A 16,839-nucleotide genomic window follows, 5' to 3' on the forward strand; every position below is an offset into this window, starting at 1 on the left:
GGTGTAGCGCGGGCCAACTTAGAACCCATTACATTTTGAGAGATCCGAATCACAGGGCAGGTCCACAAGCCGCCCAAATACTGCCGCCCATTCACCACTATTCATTTTTAGGACCAGGATTACGCAAAAACTACCAGACTGATTTTCATGAAACCCAGTGGAGGGGTGTAGCATGGGTCATATAACAACTCTTTAAATTCGGCATCAGATCCAAATCATGGGGCGCGTCCATGAGCCGCCCAAACACGGCCGGGGCGGCCATTCACCTCTATTCATTTTTTGGACTAGGATTACTCAAAAACTGCCAGACCGCTTTTCATGAAACTCAGAGCAGAGCGGATCCGAATCACGGGGCGGGTCCACAAACCGCCCAAACACGGACAGCCATTGACCTCCATTCTTTTTTTGGACTTGGGGAGTGAAAAATTACCCCCAATGGTCAATAGGGGGAATTGAAACGGCCATATCTCGACATGGGAACGCCACAGAGACACGTGGTTTGGACCATAGATGAACACGAGATGACTCGTAATGGATTGAGCGCCGCAAAATACGGCCGCCATATTGGTCTGTTCCTGCTGAGAACCATGGCCTCAGATTTAGAGGTGCTGATTCTCATCCCAGCTGCTTCACACTTCACACACTTGCAAACCTATCCAGAGAGTGCTGGAGGTCGCAGGCTGATGATGCCATCAGGACCACATCATCTGCAAACAGCAGCGACGCGATCCCCAGCTCACCAAACTACAAACCCACCTCCCCACGACTACGCCTTGATATCCTGTCCATGAAAATCACAAACAGGATTGGTGACAAAGCGCAGCCCTGGCAGAGGCCAACCCCAACCGGAAAGGAAAACGACTTACTGCTGAGGACACGGACACAGCTCTCACTCTGGGTGTACAGGGATTGGATGGCCCTAAGTAGGGACCCCTTCACCCCATACTCCCGCATAACCCTCCATAAGACCTCTCGAGGAACCCGGTCGTAAGCCTTCTCCAAATCCACAAAACACCTGTAGACAGGTTGGGCAAACTCCCAAGCCCCCTCCAAGATCCTTGCGACAGTGAAGAGCTGGTCGGTGGTTCCACGACCAGCACGGAATCCGCATTGTTCCTCTTCGATCTGAGGTTCGACTATCGGCCGGACCCTCCTGTCCAGCACCTTAGAGTACACTTTCCCTGGGAAGCTGAGTAATGTGATGCATCTGTAATTGGCACACACCCTCTGTTCCCCTTTTTTTAATATTGGGACCACCACTCCAGTCTGCTACTCCTTTGGCACTGACCCGGACTTCCACGCAATGTTAAAGAGGCGTGTCAAACAAGACAGCCCCTCAACACCCAGCGCTTTCAGCATTTCTGGACAGATCTCATCAGTCCCTGGGGCTTTGCCACTGTGGAGTTGTTTGACTACCTTAGTGACCTCCTCCAGGGAAATTGACGATGACCCCCCATCATCTTCTGGCTCTGCCTCAATCGTAGAGGGTGGGTTAGTTGGGGTTCAGGAGTTCCTCAAAGGGCTCCTTCCAACACTCAACAACCTCCTCAGTTGAGGTCAGCAGTGTCCCATGCTTGCTGTACACAGCTTGGATGGTCCCCCGCTTTCCCTTCCTGAGGTGTCTGATGGTCTTCCAGAAACACTGTGGTGCCAACAGAAAGTCCTTCTCCATGGTTTCTCCAAACTCCTCCCAAACCCGCTGCTTTGCCTTGGTCACGGCCGAAGCTGCAGCCCTCCGGGCCAGTCGATACCCTGCAACTGCTTCTGGGGTCCTCCGGGCTAACATGTCCCGGAAGGCCTCCTTCTTCAGTCAGACGGCTTCCCTGACCACCGGTGTCCACCACGGTGTCCGAGGGTTACCGCCATTTGAGGTACCTATGGCCCTCAGGCCACAGCTCCCACCCGCAGCTCCAGCAATGGAGGCTTTGAACACCGACCACTCATGTTCGATGTCCCCAACCTCTACAGGGATGCCTGAGAAGCTCCGCCGGAGGTGGCAATTGAAATCTCTCCGGACTTCCTCCAGCCGTTCCCAGTTCACCCTCACTACACACTTGGATTTTCCAGGTCTGTCCAGAGGCTTCCCCCGCCATCGAAACCAGCTCACCACCAGATGGTGATCAGTGGACAGCTCTGTCCCTCTCTTTACCCGAGTGTCCAAAACACATGGCCTCAGATCCGATGATACGATGACAAAATCGATCATCGACCTTTGGTCTAAGGTGTTCTGATGCCAGGTGTACTTGTGGGCATCCTTGTGTTCGAACATGGTATTTGTTATGGACAAACCGTGACTAGCACAGAAGTCCAACAACAAAACACCACTCGGGTTCAGATCGTGGTGGCCATGCCTCTCAATCACGCCCCTCCAAATTTCTCCATCATTGCCCACATGTGCATTGAAGTCCCCCAGTAGGACAGTGGAGTCCCCTGCAGGAGCCCCAAATAGGACTCCACTTAGGGTCTGCAGGAAGGCAGAATACTCTGTTCGGTACATAAGCACAAACCACAGTCAGAGTACCCCCCCCCCACAGTCCTAAGGCGCAGGGAGGCAACCCTCTCGTCCACTGGGGTGAACTCCAGCACAGAGGCGCTCAGCTGGGGGCTAGCTAGTATAGCCACACCTGCCTTACGCCTCATACCGTGAGCAACTCCAGAGAAGAACAGGGTCCAACCCCTATCCAGGAGTTTAGTTCCGGCGCCGGTGCTGTGCGTGGAGGTTAGCCCCACCAGGTGTAATTGGTATCACTCCACCTCCCTCACAAGCTCCAGCTCCTTCCCCCCCAGCGAGGTCACATTCCATATCCCCAGAGCCAGCCTTTCCCCCCAGGTCCAGTCCGTCGGTGCCCACGCCTTCACTGCCACCTAGTTGGCAGCGAACCCGACCCCAACAGTTCCTCCCGCGGGTGGTCTATCCATGGGATGGACAAGACGGAGATGTTGTTCCCACGTTGCTCTTTCGGGCTGGGCCCGGCCGGGCTCCATGGAAAGCCCGGCCACCAGGCACTCGCAGACGGGCCCTCCGTCCGGAAATAAGTCATCGCCGTTAATCATAATTGTATAGTTTATCAGACTATTTCTATCTCTCTCCTTTCTCCAGTCTCAGTCCCAGTCTTTATCATTTTATTTTCTTTCTCTCTCCTCCAGTCACTGATTATATGCAGGGGTCTCAAACTCCCGGCCCGTGGGCCATTTCCGGCCCGCCCTACCCGTCCGACTCTCCGGCCTGGGACATGATGTCAGAAATATAATGTTATCCGGCCCGCAAAATAATTTCTTGTACACGGCGCTGGCAGGCAGGCCTTCAATGCTAAATTCATGTTAACCCTAACCCTTACCCTAACCAACGTGGGGGGAAGTGCTGTTATTGTGTATTGCTGTTAATGCTGCTTACAGTCAGAGGTGCAATCAATCCGTACGTGACTATGAACTATGACCGGAATGCAGCTAGCCACTGAGAGGCTGTTTTCATGGTTAACTAACGTTAAGAACACAGACAGTTTTAAGAAAGATGGATATTGCAGTATTTTTTGTGGAGTGGAATGTTACCTGCCTGATATGCAAGAAAAAAGTTGCCGTTCTAAAGGAATATAATGTCAAGCGTTATTCATTACTAAACATGGAGAACAGTGTGAGTCGTAGGGAAATGGGAGGAAAAAACGAGCCACACAACTGAGATGGCTGACGCCTCAGCAGTTTTTGAAGATTAGTATCTGGCAAGAAATAGAATAGTAGCCTACAAATGTATTCATGTGTCTGGCAAGAAATGGAAACATACTTAAATGCAAGTACAGGTCCAGGGCAGGCTTAGAGTAGTGATGTATCTTGCAGCTAAAATAGAATTAAGAACAAATGTAAGTTATTCAAGATCAAATAAAAGTAAAGAAAAAAGATTTGCACTAACTGTTAAAATATGTTAAAATGTATAGAAACCTGTTTGAATTTGTATGATTAAAATGTTAGTTATGAAATAGTCTTGCAACATTAAGAGACTGACTTATGAGTTATGGAAATGAAAAATGACATTTTCACAAATATTGCACTTTCTTATAGTTAGTAGTACTTGAAGCTGACATTGAAGTGGCCCTCCTATGAGCTGACGATACCAGCAGTGGCCCCAAGCCAATTTGAGTTTGAGACCCCTGATATAGCCTATAGTGTACTGGAGAGATAATATTTTACCACAGAGTGAGAGGTTCTCTGATAAAGTGTTCTTAATGGCCCAGTGTGAGGCAGTGAGGCTGAGCCTTGGCCAGAACATGAGCCCAGCAGCGGCCAATAAGACTGGCTCAGCCAGAACATGAGCCCAGCGCTGGCCAATAAGACTGGCTCAGCCAGAACATGAGCCCAGCGGCGGCCAATAAGACTGGCTCAGCCAGAACATGAGCCCAGCGCCGGCCAATAAGACTGGCTCAGCCAGAACATGAGTCCAGCGCTGGCCAATAAGACTGGCTCAGCCAGAACATGAGTCCAGCGCTGGCCAATAAGACTGGCTCAGCCAGAACATGAGCCCAGCGCCGGCCAATAAGACTGGCTCAGCCTGGGCTGCACGCAACCTTCTCTCTGCAGCAGCCTGCAGGAGCTAGGGAGCAGGAGGTTGGGTGCTATAACAGTTCCCTCATTGACAAGAGAGATTGTGTCTGAATTGATCCTTGGATCAACTTATCCATTTGTTATACTGTACTAGTGGGCCCATTGTGATCTATCTTAGCTATCTATCTATCTATTAAATATCAGTGATTAAATCTGTGATCCATACAGCGAATTCTGCAGGGCTGCACGTGTAGGCTATAGAAAGCATTACTCACAACACCAGGGGAGTTGAATGAATCTGTTAAAATTCACCATTCAAATCATCACCTCCAGCATACACTATTAACCAAAACAAATCACGTTTCTTTGATGCCAGAAACCGAAACGAATGCATCCAAAACTGAAGAAACACTTAAGCTACAACTCCATTTCAGCAGCTGAACAACCAGCTATTGATCTGACTGTGGTGTCGATTACAGTAACAAGATTACTGTAACGGCAGTAATCGACACCAAACTGCTTAAAAGCAGATAGCTTGATTCTGTAGGCCTAGAGGAATCCAATGATGTCCACCAGCTCAATTTTACTGACCGCTAGATCGACAGGAAAACTACCAATTTCATGCAACAGCTGTACATGATTCCACGTGTGTTCATCAACTCCGCTGACATCCTAGGAGAAACACTGTAATGTAAATTATTTGTTAGGTGATTTGACCTTTCTTTATTGCTACAGTACGATAGAATGCTACAGTAATAGAAGGAACGAAAAGAAAACTACTGTTAACTGGACACCACCTGTCGAGAACCGCTGATCCAAACAACTTCATAGGCGACACGGCACATTTTAGGTTGCTGAGAAATACACCTGCTGAATGTCAGATTCATGCATTGGCCGGTTGTCGAGATAATTATAGACACCCATGTAGACACCAGATGTGTCATTATAGATATAAGATCAGTGAAAGAGTCTGAGCATGAAGACTTAAAGGAAAAAATCAGGTACAACTTCAATCGCTGCCATGGACCTAGAGATACTGTAACACTGGAGGGGTGTTGATCACATAGGGGTTATACAGATGGATGATGTGTGTTCAGAGTACTAACCCTAACCCACCAGTCTTCCATTGAACTCATTTCTCCTTCATCCGGGCCTTCTGTTAATCTGACCAGATGTAATCTGGTGGGGCTAGAACACAAATCCCTGCCCCTCAACTGAGAGAGATCAAGAGAGGGGATGCAGATGTCTCTCATCTTCAGTGAGAGAAGTATCAGTCCGTCTACCTTGTATCTCTTTTAACTGTGGGTGTTGTTGGTGCATTAAGTAGACACAGCCACATTCTAGATTAACAGAGAAAAGAGCAATCAAAACTGGTTGACTGTTTTCGAGGTGCTTTGGAGCAGTGGGACCATGGAAGCTGGACGTTTTCGTCTGAGATTATCACCTCGTCGACAGGGGGATGTTCTAGTGAACCGTCTATCGAAGGATCTCTGACGCAGTGATACTGGTTGGTTTTGAAGATTATATTTTTTGCTTAATTGCGCTTGCAACATCTGCAAACGCTGTGAGAAAAGTGTCAGCAAGTAAAGTAGGGTCCTTTCTTCTGATTTCAAATTGTCCTAAAGACGTTTGGCAGCCATGTTTGGTGGTCGTGGTGGAGGGAAAGGAGGCAAGTTCTCTGTGGAGGACCTGTATGGCATCAGTAAGAAGCCCAAGTCCTCCTCCTCCGCTGGGGGCAACGCTGCCAAGCCTGGAGGCCGGGGGGGCAGAGGCCAGGGGCAGAAGGGCGAGTCGGAGGCCCTGGCCTCCCAGATCCTGGAGGCAGCCCGCCAGCTGGTGGAGCGGAGGAGACTGGAGCTGTACCTCCGGGAGTGTGGCCTCTCGCTGGCGGACAGTGAGGCCGATCGGCCCGCCATGGTGTACAGGTGAGAGGGACAGAGAGATAGCACGCCGTCACATTCTCTCGTCTCTATAACCTTCATGTAAAAAATGTTCTCTTCCAATTTACACGTTTTTCCAAACCTTGCACCTGATTAAATCTGTTTTCTACAAGGAGTAGTAGATGAGCTTTCTGAGTTCACTTAGAAAATAAAATAATAAATTCAGAGACAAACAGAGAAGATTCTATTATTTGCTTACTAGAATCCGAAAGAGGTTTATTGCCAAGTAGGTTTTCAAAAATGAGGAATACTAGAGGGAGAGAGTGGGTTGTGGTCTGAGAGAAATCAGACACCAGGCTTTGTGAGTAGGATGAGGGAGGCTGCCTTCATCACTAAGCCATCTGGGAATTATCCACTTGTAAACTGCTGACTGAACTGCAGTGACAGACATGGAGCATTCATTTTAGATGTCTAATTCTGTTTGTTGCCATATTTGTAACTTGAACACAGATGAATGCTCCAGGAGGCTGCCGTGTTTCATGAAACGTTGAGAAAAACAGACATCATGCAGTTCCTAAGGTCCCTCACTAGAGACCAACAGAATGACCCTGTCGGGTAACACGAGTTCTCCACACACAGTCACAGATGGCATATTGCATGAGTGTGCTTGTAGTGCCAAGTATTTCAGGCTTTGCAACTCCTTGTTTATGCCTCAGTCTGACCACGTCCGTGTTTCAGAAGTCAAATGTCACGTTCCCTGACAATCACCCATTTTTATTTTCCTATCAACCTCCCACTACTCCTATTATCTCAAATGGAAATTTGGAGGTTCTAATAGTGCAAGATTTCATGAGCAGAGGTTAGGGTTTGAGCCAATAGGATTAAAGGTTATGTCTGAGGCAGGGCTGTGGGCTGTTGTGTGTATTTTGGGAAGGAGGGGTTAGGAAAGGATCTGACCATGGTGCTGAAATTAGGCCAACCAGGCTCCCCTAGCTTAACTGGCACGGCGTCATCAGTGGGGCCGATAACGCCTGCTAGCTCATACGTGACAATCTCCGGCCAACAAATGAACATGAAGAACATCTCAAAGGTTACGCAAACCAAACACCCCATACTAATCCAAGGTCACAGTTCTCTTTGCAAATCACATTCACAGAGATTTGAACGTGTCATTGCCTGCTTGCCTACAGGTAATAAGTCACGCTCTGGCCACCATTTCGCCAGACTTTGGATAGCAGGAACATATCTGTGACAGTGTTTAAGGAAGCTTCTACTTTACAGAATCTCTGATACAGAATGGCACTCTAGGGCAGTAGGTAACACTTAGTGTGTAACATGGATGTTACCTTATCTCTGTTAATAGATAGCCTACTGTAGATAGATTGATATCTGCACTACTCCCTGATTGGCTCATTCACCCAAGCTGACTCAGTGTGATTGGTTCTCTGGTCTCTTTGCACCTATAGACAGTTGACCTGTCTAGTCAGCACATTTATCCTGTAAATTGGTAGCTCTTTCTCATGATGCCCAGTAGAAAAAGAAGCTGTGATATGGAATTTGGTAAATTTTGCCACGATATAGCTCTGCACAGACCGCTCCTGCCTAAAACACAATAGATTATTACATTATGAACCACCTGCATCTAAGTTCACGTTTGCTAAATGGCATCCTATTTCAGTGAGACTCACTTGCATTTTGAACCACGGAGAAGTCATGTGAAATAAATAAATAACATCAGATGCCATATTCGCTGCAGTGCTTGAGGCACCCCTCCGAGCCCTATTAGCTGTCAAACTAAAAGCCTCTCCCTCTGCCGTCTACCCGCTCTCGTTCATGCCTCCGCTGTGTGCCAGCAGCTGCGTCAAGCCGCTGCCCGTACGGCCGCGGGGTTAATCAAGAGATTGCTTCACTTGCGCGGTTTTGTTTCATCGCCCAGGCGGGTGAGGACGGAGAAACAGAGAGAAAGAGATCTGCGGCTTTGCTGTTTATTGAAAAAGCTGTCTGTGACGGTGTATTGAAAAGGCGGTGGCTTGTGACTTTGATCCTAGTCGGTTGTATTGAATTTAAATCAGAACAGATTGATCGATGTGTAGCCTATAGCTTATTGGCTGCGTATCATGTGACGAGTTATAGTAATTTATCAAAGAATAGTGTCTTATTATTTTCTGCCAGCAAATGACGTGATTTTGCATAATTGTGGTAGCCTATAGGCCTACAGTAGGTATAGGGTAGGGTAGGATAACGCGTTCGAGAGAGCGAAAGATCAGGGGGGAGAGAGAGAGGGAGAGAGAGAGAGAGGGAGAGAGAGATGCGCCTCGCAATCGTCGACTGTGTCGGGATAACATTTTTGAATCACTGCGAGAAAAATCAATGATTGGAATTATTACGCTGCTGAGTTTGGGACCGTCAACGTATTGAATGAAGCGTCCGACAAAACGCATCGGAAGCTATTTACGCCTATACCATGCACCAAATGTCAGCCGTCGATATATGAAATGATTTGACTATCTGTCTGGATCAAGAGGTGAAATATGTTGCCTAACGTTGGTAACCAACCGAGATTGTTATGATATTGGCATTATCCTCAAGTAAATGTTATTTATATAAAGTTATGTCTAAATGAGATTGTCTCGCAATTTTGTGCTGCTGATGTTGCGTTTTACATCAGTTCGATGTTGCGCGAGGCTGGACACTGTTAGGGGAATGCATGTATGAGTAGGCATGTTTGCCGCGTGTTGAGTTCTGTGATCCGACGCGCTAGTGAATGTGAGACAATCCCCCAACCTTTATTCGGTTTAGGCTACTTGCGACGCAATATGCCTGGCGACGCGGGGTGCGAGAAAGCCTGTAGCTGTAATCGTGTCGTTGTTACGGCACACTCTGGGTCTCTAGCTGGACTCGAGACCGATAGAACTAACCTCAGCTTGTAGCTGGAAACAAGACATCAAGCTGGTGAGTGCGCTTTACCTCCCAACCCATAATACGAGCCTTCAAGCGTCTCCATCTCCCCCATAGTGTTTTTGAGTATCACTGCCAGACAATGCCAGCCCTTAACCTTCTCAAGTGACGAATCTGTTGCGCTCCTATACTGCCGTGGAGAGCGCGGTTGGAGTTCCTCGCCAGTGGAGCTGCGCACCGGTAGCATCCTTCTTCCCGGGGACCACGGACATACCTAAGCCATATCAGCTCCCCGCTGATGATGGGAGGAATGTCCTAACGACAGAGCTTCTTGTGAGTGTTCAAACTCTTACAATATCCGTCTGGCATTACCACGAGGCAGGAGACAGACCAGACGCTGACTCTGCGTGCAGCAGGTTAAGGCCTGGATTATTGCCCGGCACACACAGCTCTTGCCAGAAAACACAAACCCGCCCTTTTTGATAATCTGTTTGCACGCTCTTCAACTAGGCCTACAACCCCCGCTCACTGCCAAGACCACGACAGCTTCAGGCAATTTGCAGACATTTCTAGTGTTTTGTGTCCAAGTCTGAACAGCACCGCGAAAAGCCTCCAGAGACAAGGGTCAGGATGCAGGTGTCTTTCGCCTGCACAGAGCACAACCTGAAGAGCCGCAGTGAGGACCGGCTCTGCGGCCTCCGTACCGCCCCGCCTCCGGGGGGAGGAGGGGGTGGCGGAGGAGGAGGGAGCAGTCAGGGGGGCAATGGCAACTACATCCCCCAGAGCTCAGCCAAGCCCAGGGAGGGGTCAGGGTCACGCCCTGTCCCTCAGGGCCACGCCCACATGAAGGAGGCCATCGGGCGCCACAGCAGTATGAAGTACAGGTGAGCGCCTAGGCTGGGGGCTCAGAGGGGTGGATCTCCTGGAGAGGGAAGGGGTGGATCTGATGGAGTGGAGAGGGGAGGGGTGGATCTGTTGGGTTGTTGGGGGAGGGGTGGATCTGTTGGGTTGTTGGGGGGAGGGGTGGATCTGTTGGGTTGTTGGAGGGAGGGGTGGATCTGTTGGGTTGTTGGTGAGAGGTGTGGATCTGTTGGGTTGTTGGGGGGAGGGGTGGATCTGTTGGGGGGAGGGGTGGATCTGTTGGGTTGTTGGGGGAGGGGTGGATCTGTTGGGGGGAGGGGTGGATCTGTTGGGGGGAGGGGTGGATCTGTTGGGTTGTTGGGGGAGGGGTGGATCTGTTGGGTTGCTAGGGGGAGGGGTGGATCTGTTGGGTTGCTAGGGGGAGGGGTGGATCTGTTGGGTTGTTGGGGGGAGGGGTGGATCTGTTGGGTTGTTGGAGGGAAGGGTGGATCTGTTGGGTTGTTGGTGAGAGGTGTGGATCTGTTGGGTTGTTGGGGGGAGGGGTGGATCTGTTGGGTTGTTGGTGAGAGGGGTGGATCTGTTGGGGGGGATCGGGGTGGATCTGTTGGGTTGTTGGGGGGAGGAGTGGATCTGTTGGGGGGAGGGGTGGATCTGTTGGGGGGAGGGGTGGATCTGTTGGGTTGTTGGGGGGAGGGGTGGATCTGTTGGGTTGTTAGGGAGAGAGGGGGATCTGTTGGGTTGTTGGAGGGAGGGGTGGATCTGCTGGAGTGGAGGGGGGAGGGGTAGATCTGTTGGGGGGGAGGGGTAGGTATAATGGTGCATTTGTTTGTGGTCGGAGCTGGCAAGTCGCAAGTGGCAAAATACCTACCTCCGACCTGTGTGCATTCGGGCTATAGCGAATGACATGATGATGATATGATATGATATTGACGTCAGCCGGCAACTGGGGGCTGAGAAACATATCCGAATTTGCGACGAGGAAGTGCGAGTTCATGCGGCGTTTTATTTAATAATTCCTAGTAGCAAGTCGCAATATGCCCCCTCCCAGTTATAAATGAACGCACCATAAGTACACACTAACAGAGGAAGCACATGTTGGCATTCGGAGATCTGATTCCATGAGAGTTTTTTTTAAATTGACTTTAACGTGTCACAGTGTTGATACTCACGACGGATTATTATTGTGATGGAGTGAGACAAACCTTCTCCATGGAACACAATGGCAGCTCAGGTTACCTGGGAGCTCTTCCAGTCCTCAGGAGAGGCTCTCAGGCCTGCCAGCTTTTCTCATTGGATTTCTATCAAGTTGTGGTGAGCTGGGCGGCATGGCTGGAAGCATGCGTGTCCAAGTGAAAGTTACACTGAAAGCTGGGAAGGAATTATGCAGCACTATTTAATTTCCTGAGTATCTACAAATCGTGAACAATTACTGTATTCCTCTCCCTACCAGCCCCTAACATGTATTGTTTCGACAGCCAGTGATGTTTTGGAGACTAACTGAGCATTTTAGCATCAGGCTTATGTTTACATATCCAAATTTAAAATCGTCAATGATTTGAAGATTCAGTGGAAAAAATAATGGAATTGCCTCGTATTAATCAGACTGGAACCTCTGTCAGAGGACAGGGAAATGTTGCTGTTATCTGTCTGGATGAAGGAAATGCCCCTTAGCTTAGTTCTGACACCATTCTCCTCACTCAATTATGTTTTCATTAGAGGCTGTTTAAATAGCAAAGGCAGCACATGAGCAAATGGGGGAACTACAATGCATTTTTTTTTCCCATTACGGTTAATTTAATTGGACTCAGAATGACTAGCCTGGTTACTGTCCTCATTAGATTTTTCTTAAATGGAGGACCAAGCTCACCTTATTTCACACTCCTAAGTATGGCGTTATCACTAAGCACACCTTATTTCAGAAGCAGCAGGCAGTCTTGTGCATTAGCAGCGCTACCCTTCTCCCCCAGCCAACCCCTCCCTCCTAATCACCTCTGCATGGCTACCAGCCCCTACATAAATCAAATCAAACTTTATTTATATGCTGTAGCGCATTTCATACATAGAGACAACACAATGTTTTACAGTGAAAAGGGTGGATGTACAGAGATCCTACCCTTAATTTTCCAGAGGGAAGAAAAAAAAAACTTCACCCATTTGGGCCAATATACTGTAGGTAAAAAGTAAAAATTCTTCCCTGACCTCTCTCGAGACAATCAAGCAAGCTCCTGGGAAATGTTTTAATTATATTGGCTAGGAACATTTTACAGAGCACTAAACATGGAAACTTCATGATAAGAAACGTGACTATCACTAAATAGTTACAGCGATGTTCCCAACGTGGTAGGCCATTATGTGTTAGCTATCCATGTCATCCATAATAGGATATATAAGTATATCACATAATAAGACACAGTAAGCACTTAGCAAAAAAGCCACTAGAAAATATTGAGGTATAGCAGCTAAGCAGGAGTGAGAAAACAAAATACAGAGAACAAAAGGGGAAGGGGGGTGGTGGCTGGGATGGAGCTGGACATGAAGATAGCAGGGGGCCTCTCCGGGAACCATGGGGACCTCAGGAGGACCTTAACCGGGAACGGGGACGCTCTCTTAGACCTGGGTGTAGTACAAGAGGGAGAGACTAGAGAGGAGAGAGGGAGACAGAGTCAGTAGCAGCGCTGGACCTCTACAGCAATCGTTTCTACAGAACACAGGGTTGCCTGCAGGAGACAGGGTGACGTCTACAGGACCTGGTTAGAATATAAGAGGGAGCGACAGAACGGGTTAGTAGCAAGCAGAGCAACATTAATAACACACATCTTAATATACACACAATGCACCATCATACATATACATTATCATATGATATACACTATCATATACACTATGATACTCATGCAGCATCATCTAGTTCCTCATCGAACAATCCACGTCGGTCCCTAAACAGCACACATCTGAATATACACACAATGCACCATAGGATATACACAAAGATATACACACAATGCACCATATGATATACACAAAGGATATATACACAATGCACCATAGGATATACACAAAGATATACACACAATGCACCATAGGATATACACAAAGGATATGTACAGGATTCACTAGCAGGCTGAAGGCTGCCTCTCTTGATTCTGGATAGTGATGATAGGCGAGATTAAATAAGTGTGTCTTGAGATTTCGCTTAAAAGTTTCCACAGCTTCAGCCATTCATAGCTTCTCTGGCAGGGTGTTCCAGAGGCTCGGGGCATAGAAACTGAAAGCTGCCTCTCCATGTCTCTTGGTCCTGGCTTTTGGAACTGTTAGGAGTTCAGTACCTGAGGACCTGAGGGATCTACTGGGCATGTATCTAACAAACATGTCTGAAATGTATTCAGGTGTGTGACTATGGAGAGATTTATAGATTTGAAAAAGAATGTTGAAGTCTATTCTGAAACTAACAGGTAACTAGTGCAGTGATTTTAAGACTGGTGTGATGTGTTCTCTAGTCTTAGTGAGAACTCGTGCTGCAGTGTTCTGTTTAATTTGTAGGTTAGAAATAGCTTTCTTTGGTAGACCAGACAATAGAGCGCTACAGTAATCCGGCCTGCTTGTGATAAAATCATGCATTACTCTTTTGCTATCAGCCTGAGAGAGAAATGGTTGCACCTTGGCAATTTTTCTTAAGTGATAAAAATCTCTTGGTAATATTCCTTTTGTGGGTTCTCCTTGTGGGTTTCGAAATTAAGATCTGAGTGAAGTACTGTATGACACCCAGGTTTCTAGCCTGGCATTTGGTGTCAAGGTTTAAAGGTTTAAATGTGCAGATAGTTTCTCTCTTTCAGCTTTTTCACCAGTGATCAATACCTCTGTTTTGTCTTGGTTAAGATGGTGTTATGTGACATCCATACATTTATATCAGTAATACAATTTACAAGGCAGTCAATCAAGTTGTAATTACTGGGTGTTACGGAGATATAGAACAGGGTATCTGCATAGCTATGGTACCTGATGTTGTGCTTCCTAATGACACTGCCAAGGGGTAGCATGTACTGTATAGGCTGAAAAGTAAGGGCCCTAAGGTGGATCCTTGAGGCACCCCGCAGGCCATAGGAATGTTTTCTGAGGTGTGGTGACCAAGGGTAAAAAATGTTTTTCCAACCAGTTAGAAAGGCCCTAACCCTTGTTATCGTCTTCATTTGGATGAATTATTTGGAGCAATCATCTTTACTTCACAATCATAGTTGACAGGGAGTCAATCTGTCATGTATTGTTTTCCAGATTGTCACTTACTGAAAACATAGTCTTGTATTCTATCAAACCTCACTATTTCAAGGTTGAACACAATGAAAACACTTCATCATCTTATCACAGTCTAACCTAGAAGTGTATTTCTGTCGCATTCACGTGACAGTTAACAATGAGTGTGAGAATATGACATGAACATAAATGTCACTCTCCTTCGAACTAAAATGTCCATTTCAGACATGCCATTGTCTGAAAGAGTGCTCCTCTTAGCAGTCCGGTTTAGTACAGTGTATAGTCTGAGTAGTGGTTTTTCTCTGTCACCTCCAAGATGGCTGCAGCAGACAATAGTGATGATCCAACACTAGTGCTGGTCTTGACACTGTGGGCAGAATCCTCCTGTGTTGACTGCAGACGTGAAGACGTTCTGGCCCGTCCTTCCCTCTGTGGGCCCTGTGTGCAGGAGAGGTGCAGGTTGAAGACCCGGTTCCCTGCTTCTCCTCTGGGCCACCTGTCCCAGCATGCTCCCTTATGGCCTGTGCTGGGTCATTATCCCTGGCCTTCACCAGACTGATGGGGACTCTTCTCTGGCAGGTCACGGGCCACTGCACCGCCGCCCGGTACCGCCCCCATCAACCACTCCCCTGTCCTCTACCGTCGCCTACCTCGCCCCACCCCAATCCACCATCATTCTCAGTCTCTACATTCCTCTTTTTTTTCTCTCTCTCTCTCTCTCTCTCCCTCTCTCTCCCTATCATTAAGTCTCATTATCCCTTGCTCCACCAGTCTAACCCTCCCTTGATATGTTTTTTTAATCCCCTCAATGTGTTTTTCATTCTCTCCATCCCTCTCTCTAATACCCTCCCTTCTTTCCTCTCCTCTGTAAACACTGTTGCGGTGCACTGCAGTATTCTCTGCCTAGCAGCCTGAAGTTGCTGTTCAGGGTGTAAAACATGTGTGTGGCAGTGTGTGGCAGTGTGTTTTAGGGCTTATATTGTTTTCAAAGACATTCCTGGTTAATTATGAGCTCTCTCCCCAGCATGTGCAATGCATTCCTGTGGAGAGGGGCAGTAGCTTTGTTCTGGTATGGCCGTGTTTACCTTCATGCTTCTACACACTCCTGAAGTGGCCATCCTAGTAGTGACAGGACCAGTGTGTCTCTAAGTCACTTTTGTCCTGTACATTATGTCTGTTACCCTGTACCTGCCCTGTATGTCTGCTACCTGGCATCTGTGTCCAGCTGAGATGAAGACTATTAAATAGCCTTGTCGCTGCTGTTAGAATCTTATGAATCCTCAAGGTGATTCATCAAAAAGCGATTCCTGGTGATTCATCCAGGCTGCCGCGGGTGGAGGATTATGTAGGAATCAAGAGCCACCCTTGGGGACGAAGGATCCCTGATGAGGTTCGGGTTGTTAGCAGAGGACACACAGGAATAGAGTGATTGTTTGTTTAGGTGTCAGTGAATGAGTGAATGGATGCACGCACAAGCGTGTCTGTGTGTGTGAGTGTGTGTGTGTGTGTGTGTGTATGCGTGCGTCTTTTCAAGAAGAGCATTGTCCTGCATTTTGATACAGCTGTATAAACAATATCACTCCGAGGAGCTGAATAGTTGCAATTACCAACCGTCTGCAGATCTGTTTCTCATGCTCTCAGATCTGTTTCTCATGCTCTCAGATCTGTTTCTCATGCTCTCAGATCTGTTCCTCATGCTCTCAGATCTGTTTCTCATGCTCTCAGATCTGTTTCTCATGCTCTCAGATCTGTTTCTCATGCTCTCAGGTGAATCTAACTGTAGATGTCAACGCAGGCCACAGTGCCACCACACACTGGAACAGAATGACTGCTGTTCCCTCTCCTAATGGCGCACAGAACAGCCCAACCCCTATAATCACCTCCTGTATAGCATGGATGGATCTATGATTCACGGGAAGAGAGAATATGGGTGAAGTTCCACACAGGAAGCCCTACTTACAGTGGGATGAGACGAGCATCTGGGCTTCTGTGTGCATGATGAGTGCATGCATGCATGCATGACTGTATGTAGTGTTCGCATCTGAGAGCGTCGTTCCTATCAAGCGTGAAGACTCACATGAGAGCACAGACCAGCCTACAAACCAGCTCATGTATCCTTGTTTACACGCTCACGTAGAATGTGGTTGATTTTTGTCAAGTCTGCTATCTGTGTGTGTGCGTGTCTCAGATCCCCTGGACTCACAGATACAATACAAGCTCCACAAACTGCAGCACTGCAGAGTGAGAGGGGGGGGGGGGTAATTGTCACACACAACAATAGTACAGTGACACTCAATCTCAGCTACGTAGGACGAAAAGGAAGTGTATGTTATATGTAAACTGCAGCCTCGCATTTATACAGTATATGGAATTTATTCGTTAATATATTTTTCTTGCACTTTCACTCACGCTTTGGGAA

At 47.8% G+C, this 16,839-nt stretch overlaps 1 protein-coding gene across 2 annotated transcripts in view; it reads left to right on the forward strand.

Moving 5' to 3' along the window:
• Positions 1–6,171: 6,171 nt before the first annotated feature.
• LOC311318743 (voltage-gated potassium channel subunit beta-3) overlaps positions 6,172–16,839 on the forward strand; it is a gene marked incomplete at both ends in the record, with an annotated part of 18,937 nt that continues 8,269 nt past the window's right edge. The window contains one exon of one of the 2 annotated variants that reach the window (XM_084450170.1): positions 6,172–6,458. In XM_084450170.1, the coding sequence (XP_084306296.1) occupies positions 6,172–6,458 (287 nt within the window). Of the gene's footprint in view, positions 6,459–9,941; positions 10,196–16,839 lie in introns of those variants that run through there. The other variant, XM_084450171.1, reaches the window with a different exon arrangement.

Source organism: Borostomias antarcticus (assembly GCF_949987555.1).
Source record: "Borostomias antarcticus genome assembly, chromosome: 15".
Classification (NCBI taxonomy): Eukaryota; Metazoa; Chordata; class Actinopteri; order Stomiiformes; family Stomiidae; genus Borostomias; species Borostomias antarcticus.